Source organism: Aspergillus vadensis, assembly GCF_003184925.1.
Source record: "Aspergillus vadensis CBS 113365 unplaced genomic scaffold BO88scaffold_1, whole genome shotgun sequence".
In the NCBI taxonomy this organism is placed as follows: domain Eukaryota; kingdom Fungi; phylum Ascomycota; class Eurotiomycetes; order Eurotiales; family Aspergillaceae; genus Aspergillus; species Aspergillus vadensis.
Genome location: NW_020292039.1, coordinates 158,879 through 170,241, shown reverse-complemented (window position 1 = coordinate 170,241; position 11,363 = coordinate 158,879). Strand labels below are relative to the sequence as shown.

Genomic DNA, 11,363 nt, shown 5'->3' with positions numbered 1-11,363 from the left:
TCTACTTACCTAAGTGATTCTCTCTTTTAGAGAATTTCCACACCTACAGAAAGTAGATAGATAGATAGATAGATAGTTGCATTCCGACCTGTGTGGGAATGGATTGTTTTGTTGGATGCACTGCAGATCTTGTTACGTATCAAACAACCCACTGGTCAATCCAGTCTGAAGTCTGGTAGGCGATCGGGATTCGTTCGATCTTTGGATGGGGACGGGAATGGATCTTCTCTCTTTCTCCCGGGTTGATTTCTCTATGTCTCTCTCTAAACTATGTATAGAAGGTGGGCTTTATTACTGGGGAGGGGAAAGAGGTTCGATTATTGGTTGATGGGGATGGATGCAGATGCAGAATTCATGTACCTACTTCCTTAGTTACTACTACGTACTAGGTTCAAGCAGGCCCTAAATTTTGTCCTGGTCGGAAAATAGATACTCTTCTCTATCTACTACCTCCTACTTATAAGATACTTTTTGGTGGTTAGAGTGTGTCTCTACTATGATTCAACATCGGGATAGTGTGCTGACACATATGTTGGGAAATAAAACAGTAGATATAAGTACTATGTATAGCCATATCAGAGTCGTCCAATAACTAATATTAATCAATAACTCACTATTTAATGTGAGGGATAAATCCAGCCCCGGTGGAGCCCCAAAGCAGAAAAAAAAAACGCGCTGCACAGAAAGGAAAAAAAGCCCTGCCGTCGGGCCCGGACGAGACCCCCCGTAACATACACTACTATACTATTACTAGTAGTACATCGCTGATACCGAGTGTATCAATCGAATTGTCTGGAAAGTCATTCCCTCCAGAACTCATACATACCCTGTATAGTAGAAAAAAAAGGGTAAAATCATAAGAAATCAAGCACACGACCAACATCCCCATCTGATCCACCCTGTGATGATTAACTCTCATCTGCTACTATTCCGGTCAAACAGATTGCCCTGCTGGGACGTCATCTGGGGACAATCAAATGGCCAGCCCTCGACGTCATGAGCCCATCACGTGACCCCACCGTCATCCCGGCTGGCGGTTCCGTAACCGCCAGCTCGTCCTTTCGAATCTCACCTGCTCGTTCGTCCTCCTCTTCTCCCTCTGCCGCGCCCTGATAACGACCGAATCCGACTTTCGCTGTCCCTTTCTCAAGAGTTTACGAAGCAAGATCTTTCATTCTTCCCTTAGTACAGCTTCTGCTATCTTCATTTCCCCTCCAAAATGGCCTCTTTCCAGGATCGTGCTCAGCACGCCATTGCCCAGCTCGACAAGGAGGTAAGTCGTGTGTGCGTTTTCTGGTTTTGTGTCCTATTCCTCCCTGTCAAACCCCCAATCGGTCTGCGATGAGGTTTCTTCCTGTCGGCATTGTATCAGCCTGTTCTCTTCCTGTCTTACAATGTTTATTTGTCGCGGATTGAAAATCTTCGCAGCTGGGGGATGGGGATGAAGAAGTCGTGTTGTTGTTCTCCGATTTCTGCCTACTTCCCATATTCCTCAGCCGCCGCCAGTTTCGAAGCTAAAACTAACCATCTCCTCTTCACACTTTAGCTCTCCAAGTACCCTGTCCTCAACAACTTGGAGCGTCAGACCTCCGTCCCCAAGGTCTACGTGATCCTTGGCCTCGTCGGCATCTACTTCTTCCTGGTCTTCTTCAACATCGCCGGTGAATTCCTCGTCAACCTCGCTGGTTTCCTCATCCCTGGATACTACTCCCTGAACGCTCTGTTCACCGCCGGAAAGGCCGATGACACACAGGTATGCTCTATCTCTTTATTCCCTACTATTTTTTTTTCGAAGATGAAAATGTGCTGATGATCGTGCTCCTGCGTTTAGTGGTTGACGGTATGTTACTCGTGATCCCTCCGTTATCTCGACATAACTCGGGTGTTTCATATGCCTAGGTTATCTCTCTGCACGTGACAACGTGCATTCGTCAGCTAGCGGTTATACTGATCAGCATGTGATTCTTCTAGTACTGGGTTGTTTACGCTTTCTTCACCGTCGTTGAGAGCGCCATCTCTGCTCCCTACTGGTTCCGTAAGTATTCGCAATGCTTGATATGATTTCTGGCAGTGGAACGTCCGTGAACTGATCGCGACTCTTCAATACAGCCTTCTACTACATCTTCAAGTTCGCCCTTGTCCTCTGGATGTCTCTCCCCCAGACCAAGTAAGCTTTCCACCACCCACAATTTTGCACTCACCGAGAACAACCCGACTGACCCTCTTCTCCAGCGGTGCTCAAATTGTCTTCCACTCCTTCATCCAGCCCGTGCTCGGCCGCTTCTTCCAGGGCGGTTCCACCTCGGCCAACCTCCGCGCCCAGGCCGAGGCTGCCGCCAAGGACCAGTAAATAGCTAAACCGTGAAGTCCGGGGTGAATCTGTGACTTGATTTCGGTCAACTCACAGAGTCAATCTTGTCTCGGTTTATGTTTTGGGGGAAATTTTGCAAAACAAAGGCAATACGAAAGACTTCCTTCCGGGGTAGTCTTGCAATGCCGATATGTTTGGAAAAATATTCGATGTAACTGGATGAAGCGGTGTGATGGATGGATTGATTCATTGATTGATACGATACGATACTTTGAGCCTTGTCAGGCGAGAATTGGGCTATCCTTGTGTGTGTGTGGTTGCTTTTTTCATGCTGTTCCATTTTGTTGCCATGACTTGAATCTAAGTAGAATTGCGTGTTGAATCTTTTTTGCGTTGGTTGGTTGGTTTGGAAAGGGAGAGGACACCCACCGTGCTTTCTCTGCCTCCATAGCTGTGTGGTATTATTATCATTATTATAGCTATACTTTGATGCATTATGCCTCCGTTTCTTGGTAAAATTGAGTATTTGTCAATAACTTGGATTTGACTTGACTTGACCCTCCTGGTCATCATTCATCCATTCAATCAATCAATCAATCCCTTTCCTGATCTCCTCTCTTCTCTGTCGAAGGGAAACGGGAGATGTAAGTGGAGGATATGAGGGGGGTATAAGAAACATTTCATCCTCGGGATCGAAATCTGAAGGAGACGGACACCGTGTTGAAAAGGGGCAAAGAAAGCGGGTAAAATACACTTGCAAGAGAATTAAAGCTGGTTATTGCTGTTATGGTTGTGGGAGCCACCGACGCCGGAATGGAAATCAATGGACCAGGGTGGCGGCGGGCTACATACATAGGTAGCATTCCATACAAAACCCAGACGTGCCCTGCCGCGCCAGCCCTGCCCTGCGCATCGTTTTCATGTATATCATCGCAATATTCGCGTCCAGGTAACCGTAGCCTGGGCACATGTTTTGTGTGTGAGTGTGAGAGAGGGTGTGATTGGGAGAGGTAGAAGCAGTAGAGGGGTAGGTAGGTAGGCTGCATCAGTATAACCCGAACCGATTCTGCCAACCATCCGATCTGGGGTTCAGAACCACGCGATAAGGAAATGGATTCGAATCGCTCGTAGTGATCGGGGGAATGTGCTCCTTATCGCGGCTAACCACGGCTAAAATCTTCAGGACGGCTTTCTGTAGCATATTCTCCATGGCTTTGCGCACTTTGGCGCGTTCTAGACCCGGCAATCACATGTCAGTACAGGAGGGAGAGAGGTAATAGCTTGGCGGATGGGTGTTGAGTGTGGGGGTTTGGGTGGCGTCCATACCAGACTCTGTTCGAGGAGTGGCTATCGTCACATCCAAATTCCACACTTCCCAGCATACTTCTTCCTCGCCCTTCCCTGATAGTCCGCCAAACCAGATTCCCGGTCGTCGACGCCGCTTTTCGTAGAATTCCACAGCCATTCGGGCCCGGACACCCCCGCCACCGCCGCCATCGGGGGCGCTGGCTGCTGAGGAGTGCTGACGGACAAGGGAACTCACGCGAGAGTCGATGAGGGTTTCGAGGTCTACGTCGTTGATGGCGGGGAGGGTGAAGTCGAGGACGTCGAAGGTGATGGGGCGGATGGAGGGGAAGTATCGGTGGAAGAAGATGGTGTTGAGGATACCTGGTTGTGGAGAGGGGATGTTTAGTATTTGGGTAATGTACTTGTATAGAGAAAGATTCAGCGAAGAGGATAGAAGAACTGATTCACCTTTTAACACGTCGCGGACGTTGGTTGTATCTGCGAAGATCTCCAGAAAGTACTCCGGGGGCGTTTTGCGGGGCTCCATCTTGATGGGGATAGCGACCGGTGCCACCCTATGTATGTGTAGAGAAATTAACTGAACTCAGCGATCGACAGGCAACAAGTCACTGTCCAGTTAAGTCAGGGCTGAGCTGTCCAGCGGGGAAGAGGTTCCGAAGTGTTTAGTCGAAGGATGGATCAGATCGGAGTCTGGGGTTGAAGGGGTGGGAACCGGTGATGACGATGACGCTGGCGTTCGGGGGAGGGGGACAGAGCGGGATTGATTGACTAGGACCGGTGTGGAGAGGTTGACATGGAGAACGGGTTATGAGGGAGGCATGATCTGCTAGGGATACAATCCATAGGTATTTTATGATTGTGAAGGTGAGAGGGGTGCTATATATGGAGGAGAAAGAGAGAGAAGATAAAGAAAGAAAGAGAGATAGAGAAGAAGATGATGATGAAGGGAAGAATAATGGGGAGTCATGGCGTGTATGTAATGATGGGGTGCCCCTCGCCTGTGACGGTATGATGGCTGTTCTCCTTATCCCTTATCAGCCCTGATAGGGGGCATCCGCACCCGTATCGTCTGGTATTGGCGGTACCTGGCCAGCACTGGCCTGGCTGCCTAAGGTTGGTTCGCATTTATGGTTGGACAGAATCAGGCCGAGATGCAAATGAAAAGAGCAGAAACACCGTGACTTATAACGATGATGCAACTAATTGCGGGGATGAAGTGGCACAAACTATTGCCATTTGGCCTTCTCAACAACTAGCTCACACTCGTTCCTTTCTGGCTACTACTAATTTACAGACCACCATATACCCTCGCATCCGCCATAGCCTGACCCGCTGGTGACGATCATACGTGTTGCTGGCTGCTCTTTAGCCGAGGCCGCTTCAGGGACCCTCGATCCCCGACCGTGCTTCCCGTCGCTCTTCCATCACTCACGCCGTCTCTTCGGCTTTCCTTGTGATTCCCAACTTCCATTATTCCTTTTCTTTCTTTCCTATTTCACTTCATACGATGAACTGTTTTGCTCCCTATTTCTGAGAAACTGTTCCCGATCCTATTTGCTCCATAATGATCAGTGCCACTAAGCGCTGGTTCCGGCGCAATCGCAAGGGCCTTGCGATCGGAGCTGGCGTGATCGGAGCGGGCTATCTCGCAGGCCAGTACCTGCTGTCCAAGATCTCAGAGGCGCGCGAGCGCATGAGTAGTGACCGCATTGCTCGGGAGAAGTAAGTGATGAGCCTCCCTTACCTCCTCTAATCTCATCGAGGTGACCTGCTCGCGTGCTCGGAAACGGTAACTGACGGCTATTGCCTCTTGTCCAGCTTGCGGCGACGCTTCGAACAAAACCAGACCGACTGTACCTATACTGTGCTAGCCCTACTACCGACGGCGGCGGAGGATATTCTCGAGGCACTTCCCGTGGAGGAATTGACCAAGGAGCTCCAGAAGAAGCGTGCAGAACGACTGGCTCGTCTTAACGCTGGGGAAGGAACAGGCTCGGAACTAAGCTCGGTGGGCCCCAGTATAACGGAGGATGATCGGCGTAGCTTGTCTAGCTTCCAAAGCGATGGCTTTGTCCGTACGAGTCAATTAGGGGAGTCGACCATTGAGGGGGGCGGATCACCACGCCCGAAGCGAAACAAGACCCAGCTGTGGAACGAGGTCAAGATAACCTGTGAGTATCTCGTATCGTCGTTTCTTTACAGGAACCAAGGAGTCTAACAGACCATCAAAGCTATCACCAGGTCGTTTACGCTCATCTATACCCTGACCTTGCTCACCATCTTCACTCGAATCCAACTTAACCTGCTTGGCCGACGCAACTACCTGTCCAGCGTGATCTCCATGGCCACCACCCCTGCGGATGGTTCAACTATTCGACTTGAGGATCATGATGATGACGACCTCACGCAAACACTGGGACATGACTTTGAGACAAATCGGAGATACCTTGCCTTCAGTTGGTGGCTGCTACACCGAGGCTGGAAGCAGTTGATGGAGGAGGTGCAGGCCGCCGTAACGGAGGTGTTTGGACCTTTGAATCCCCGGGAGGACATCTCGCTGAGCAAGCTGTCGGACTTGATTCTGCAAGTCCGTGGGAAGATAGAGGGCAAGACCGAGGAGGACAGGAAGTACGTTTTCTATGAGCAAGTCTCACTGGCCGGATGCTGACCCATTTTTCTTCTAACAGGCATCGGAAGTGGTTGTCTTATGTGCTCCCCTCGCGAGAAGAGGAGGACCATCTGTTGCAGGAGTCCGGGGTTCTTGGAGTGACGGAACCCGCGACACCTCAGACGACAGCGTCGCTGCGCCATCTCCTGGACGAGACGGCCGATCTGATCGACTCTCCGACATTCATTCGTGTTATGTTACTTCTCAACAACGAATGCTTCCAGACTCTTATTGATCAATGCAAGGCCGATGCGTTCAAATCGTCCGCTCAAGTGCCCACGTCTGTTCCTCAGTCCTTCGACTCGGTCGCCACGGTCGTCCCCGCGGCTGACGGCTCCGACACGAAAACGAAGCTGGCAAATGTGCTGGCCGTTCTGGCTCGACAAGCCCATGTGATCGGAAATGGAACAGCTCCTCCAAACCTATATCTGACTTCCATTGAACAGGGGGTACGAGAACTGGAGGCCTTTGCGGCTGTTATATACAGCTCCAACTTTGACTCGGAGCTGCTCGGGACCGATTCAAGGACGCAGCCATCGGGAGTAGAGGCGGGCTTTGATGTTCCTACATCACCTGCCCCAGAGATGATTGAGAAGGAGGATGCCAACGAAGAAGGACCTACCCCAGGAGCATCAGTCGTAGCAGTGGACGATGACTCGGCATTTGAGAAGGCATGGGGAAAGGCTGTAGATGAACAACCGTCGAGCTAATGATCGTGTGATCGTGTGTGGGCTTTCTAGAGAATGTTGGAGAATTTCGGGAATATCTGTGGCATACATGGTCCCTCATCTATCCGGAGTCTCATCTCGGCGCGGACTGGGAGAGATATGGTACGATTGTATGATAGCTCGTGGTGGCGAGTATTTATTATTTATGACAAGCTAGCTTATATGGGTCATGGGTGTTCTAGAACCATTACCGGAAGGACGGGCATATTGCTAGACTGAAAGTTGAAAGTATCATCGTACGCGTCCTCTCAAATGATCCTCAGGATGTTGGGGGACGTGGGACGAATGAAGGGCAGCACGTGGCTGGCCAGTGCCACGCATGGACCCAAATGATCAGACATGACACTCTTGTCCCGAGCAGCTTCGGAGACTTCTATTTGCGCACTTATGCAGGTTGTGAGACTGGATACGGCATCTGTGCCACCCGGTCCATATCTTCTTGCTCTCTCATTGGACCTCCATTGTGCATTTGGCTTTAGTATGTTGCAACCTATGAATTTTGTAGTGGCCCGAAAGCAGGAAATTTCGACAGCGCGCAGATACTTTGTTGTCGTTGCGATCTGTATAACCCTCCATTTTATGATGCCTGAAGCTTAGGGAACGAACTGCTCGAGAACTGCCGATTGTGGGGTAGATAAGCTTAGCGAAGGAAGGGATCTGCGGGGAAAAAGGTGGGTTTGGCACGGCTACTATCTACTAATCTTCTACTAGTCGGCCATGGCTGGACTATTGCTTAAAAATACCTACTCTCTACTACTGCTTACTCTCTGCTCCTTCTAGACTAGGTCTGTGATTCCCGGGACAGGGAATGTGCAGACTGGATGGAGCTTACAGCCGGCATCTTCTCCTCCATTCCTCCTAAACTTTCTCCCCCTCGGCATGTTACATCCGTCCAAACTGGCATCATCTTTGGTTCCAACCCAGATAAAGCCATCATCATGGCCTCAGAGTATACAGATAGGACGGCCGGATGAAACCTTCGAGTGGCATAGTCGGGAGGCACCATGGATCGGACAATCATGCTAAGCAATGCCCAGCCTGTCAGGCTATCTGACCTGCGGATTAGGCCGAAATGGGTAGGATGTATCCGACCCGTCTCATTCCCTCGCTAATGTAAGGCCTCCCGAGTCAATGAGTTAATTGGTCCTCCTCCACTGCCGTGTTCATCACAGCGGCCTGTATAGGCGATTGGTTAGCCTAGATGGTTCGTCAGCCGCCATCAAAGCAGTCCGTATTCACTATCAATCTGGTCTAGCACCCCTGCTTGCCCCTCTTGTGCGGTGTCTTTTCTTCTTCTCCCTGCTCCCCTCTGCGTGGCCAATTGTCGTGGTCCTCTCCTTGAAATAGTGTCTCTGCACCTTATCTTGTCTGTTTACGCGCTCTCCGTGACATACATCCCTTGCTTCTCCATTATTGTTGTTGCACCTTATATCTGTCGAGAGTACACCCTTGTCAACTGGAGTAATTCCGTCACAACATTTCTATCCATCGTGTCGCAATCTAGCGCAGAGACACAGAAGCAGACAACCGTATCCATATTTCCACCCACCAGTCACAATGGGGTCATCCGAAGGTACAGTTCATATGTTCGAGGTCTCACGAAGACTATAGTGACCTCAGGTGTCATAAACAGAGTCAATAGATCGGTCTCCTCAGCCCGAACCCGGATTGAAACCAGAGGGCCACATTGAAGCGCTCACATCAGATCTTCCTCCTCTCACCACAACCACGGAGCGCAGGCTCATGGCCAAGATTGACTGGCACATCGTCCCGTGTCTCTGCGTCTTGTATCTGCTTGCTTTCCTGGATCGGTATGTGCCTCCTGCTTTGGTAATTGGATGTAGTTTTCATAACAGTTTGTGCCTGGTACAGTGTCAATATCAGCAATGCGGCCGTACTCGGGCTCGAAACGGATCTCAACATTGCTACGGGAACGAAGTACAATACCGCACTCACTATATTCTTCGTGCCCTACGTTATATTCGAGATTCCATCCAATATCTTGCTGAAAAAGTGGAAACCTCATGTATGGTGTATGTATCCTACGACTATGAGGACCGTTGTGCACTGCTTATAGGGTTGCTGATGATGACAGTGTCTTTTTGTATGTTCGGGTTCGGCCTCGTCATGATATGTCAGGGTCTGGTCTCAAATTGGGGTGGACTTATGACTACACGCTGGTTCCTGGGTATGAAGGAAATCGATTTCACCGACATATAACTAATAGAGATGCAGGCATGTTTGAAACGGGCATGTTCCCCGGATGTGAGTGTCTCTTTCCCAGCTTGAAGGACCTTTCGCTAACAGAGTGCCTCCAAGGCTTCTATCTTCTGGGCATGTGGTATAAGCGCAGTGAGGCACAGAAGCGCTTTAGTTTCTTCTTCAGCTCAACCACATTGGCGGGCGCCTTCGGCGGCCTGCTTGCCAGTGGTCTAGGGAAGATGGCCGGACTCCGAGGCTACGGGGGCTGGCGGTGGGTTTTCATCATCGAGGGTGTTATCACTTGCGTGGTTGCCATTGTCTGGTTCTTTATAATACCGGGGTTCCCAGAGGATGTCAAGTGGCTTAATGAGGAAGAGCGGGCGTACATTCGGGCTAAGCTGGCTCGTGATGCAGGGAAAGCTGGGCACAATGCTCGTATGGGTTGGCGCGATGTGTTAGCTGTGTTCAAGGACTGTAAGTACATGCGAGGTCCAGAAGGCGCCACTACATTCCTGCATATGCTGACTATCATATAGACAAGATCTTCCTTGGCGGGTTTATGTACTTCGGGCAGGTTGTCACAGCATATGGTAAGTTTGATTTCCGTTTTCAATCCGTGAATATCAGGAAAGTAGTATATGTTAACAAGCTCAGGATATGCTTTCTTCGCCCCGACTATTATCAAGACCTATGGCTACGGAAGTATGTATATGTTACCACTGAATGCGCTGTATACTGAGCTTTTGTACCAGCCATCCAAACCCAACTGTACTCGATTCCACCATGGGCAGCTGCATTCGCATTCTCGATGGTAATCGCAACGTTTTCGGATCTAACCAGACATCGGCTGGCTTTCACTTTGATCCCTACAGCAATTGCTATGGCTGGATTTGGAATACTATTGAACGTACACGGAGAGGCTCATCGACACGTCCAATACGGCGCGCTCTTCATGGTGACCTGTGGCTGCTATAGTGCGATGCCGGTTATTGTATGTTGGTTTGCTATGAACCTAGGAGGTCATCGTAGGCGCAGCGTGGGCACGGCATGGCAGGTTGGGTTCGGGAACAGTAAGTGACGTCGACACAAAAGCATAAATAGATGACGCTGCTGACATGGGTTATCTACCAGCGGGAGGTATCATCTCCACATATGCATTCCTAGCCAAAGATGCGCCTGAGTATCGCAATGGCTACATTATTAGTCTGTCCTTCATCTGCTTCTCCGCGGCCTGCTGCATTGGATACTTTGTGGCTCTCTGGGCGGAGAACAAGCGACGAGACCGGGTCATGGCCAATGGCGCCCCCGCGGAGCTGCGAGAAGATGAAGAAGAGGTCCAGGGAGATCTGGCGGTGACCTACCGCTACGGCTATTAAGCAATTTTCCCAATGCAGCTGGAGGATCCTATCTTTAATTCTAGCGGACATCTACATTCTACATAGAGCACGATGTTATTCATAGTTATACCGTAGTAGATAGGGCTAGCTAGGGCTGTCCTTGATAAGACACACGAACAGGTGAAACGAGAATATGGAATCTAAATGCCATTGAACGCATCATAACAACTGAGTCTTTTTTTCTCAATAATAATGGGTTCCCACCGCATGCCACGGTACTGAAGGTACACGCACCGGGAGGGTTGATGTCACGGGCAAGGCCTAAAGCGGTAATGCCAGTCTCGGTAAAGCAGTGGATGACAATCAGCGAGCCAATCAGCGCCGGCGCAACACTAGCGAGCCCTTAGCGGCATTGCATGCTGAGTCAGCCACGGCGCACACAAGAAGCTCAACCGCGGCCGCTCTCCATCATTCTTGCAACCATCTCTTCATCCTCGCAGAAGTGTGAGTACCCCCTCCCAGCCTGCACTGGTTGCAGTGCTTCGTCGTCCAACGGCCAACAGTGACTGACTGACTGGTATCAGTTTCGAATTCTCTTCGAAGATGAGAGCCAAGTGGAGAAAGAAGCGCGTCCGTCGCCTCAAGCGCAAGAGAAGAAAGATGAGAGCTAGATCGTGAGTGCTATCCAAAGCAATGAGCAAAACAAATCAAACCGACAATCGACTAACCAATTCCGCAGCAAATAAATTACTCGCCCACTCCATCTCAGCTCTTCATGTGAACGCTCAGGTTGAACGCTAAACATGACA

At 50.2% G+C, this 11,363-nt stretch overlaps 3 protein-coding genes across 3 annotated transcripts; 2 read left to right on the top strand and 1 right to left on the bottom strand.

Moving 5' to 3' along the window:
- Positions 1-1,219: 1,219 nt before the first annotated feature.
- yop1 (putative membrane biogenesis protein (Yop1)) lies at positions 1,220-2,350 on the top strand (the record flags this gene model as incomplete). Its single annotated transcript, XM_025710405.1, has 6 exons — positions 1,220-1,273; positions 1,547-1,753; positions 1,832-1,840; positions 1,972-2,035; positions 2,110-2,167; positions 2,233-2,350. 6 exons carry the CDS (start codon positions 1,220-1,222, stop codon positions 2,348-2,350), a joined length of 510 nt encoding a protein of 169 aa, XP_025567879.1.
- A 990-nt stretch (positions 2,351-3,340) lies between these two features.
- BO88DRAFT_2598 (autophagy-related protein 101) lies at positions 3,341-4,308 on the bottom strand. The gene is made up of 3 exons (XM_025702278.1): positions 4,067-4,308; positions 3,638-3,979; positions 3,341-3,544 (listed from the first exon to the last, which is right to left on the bottom strand). Exons 1-3 carry the CDS (start codon positions 4,143-4,145, stop codon positions 3,357-3,359), a joined length of 609 nt encoding a protein of 202 aa, XP_025567878.1. The 5' UTR covers positions 4,146-4,308; the 3' UTR covers positions 3,341-3,356.
- A 3,811-nt stretch (positions 4,309-8,119) lies between these two features.
- On the top strand, positions 8,120-10,759 carry BO88DRAFT_399773 (putative MFS transporter). Its single transcript, XM_025705395.1, has 10 exons — positions 8,120-8,588; positions 8,649-8,826; positions 8,888-9,048; positions 9,111-9,203; positions 9,251-9,280; positions 9,335-9,691; positions 9,754-9,807; positions 9,872-9,919; positions 9,970-10,287; positions 10,349-10,759. The coding sequence occupies exons 1-10, from the start codon at positions 8,573-8,575 to the stop codon at positions 10,591-10,593; spliced, it is 1,500 nt and encodes a 499-aa protein (XP_025567877.1). The 5' UTR covers positions 8,120-8,572; the 3' UTR covers positions 10,594-10,759.
- Positions 10,760-11,363: the final 604 nt, after the last annotated feature.

Coding starts and splice junctions, on each gene's coding strand:
- BO88DRAFT_2598 (XM_025702278.1), bottom strand. CDS start 4,145: ATGGAGCCCCGCAAAACGCCCCCGGAGTACTTTCTGGAGATCTTCGCA. Junction 3,980..4,066: donor CGTCCGCGACGTGTTAAAAG/GTGAATCAGTTC, acceptor CTCCACAACCAG/GTATCCTCAACACCATCTTC. Junction 3,545..3,637: donor CACTCCTCGAACAGAGTCTG/GTATGGACGCCA, acceptor TGCCGGGTCTAG/AACGCGCCAAAGTGCGCAAA.
- BO88DRAFT_399773 (XM_025705395.1), top strand. Junction 8,827..8,887: donor CTGCTTGCTTTCCTGGATCG/GTATGTGCCTCC, acceptor TGCCTGGTACAG/TGTCAATATCAGCAATGCGG. Junction 9,204..9,250: donor GACTACACGCTGGTTCCTGG/GTATGAAGGAAA, acceptor ATAGAGATGCAG/GCATGTTTGAAACGGGCATG.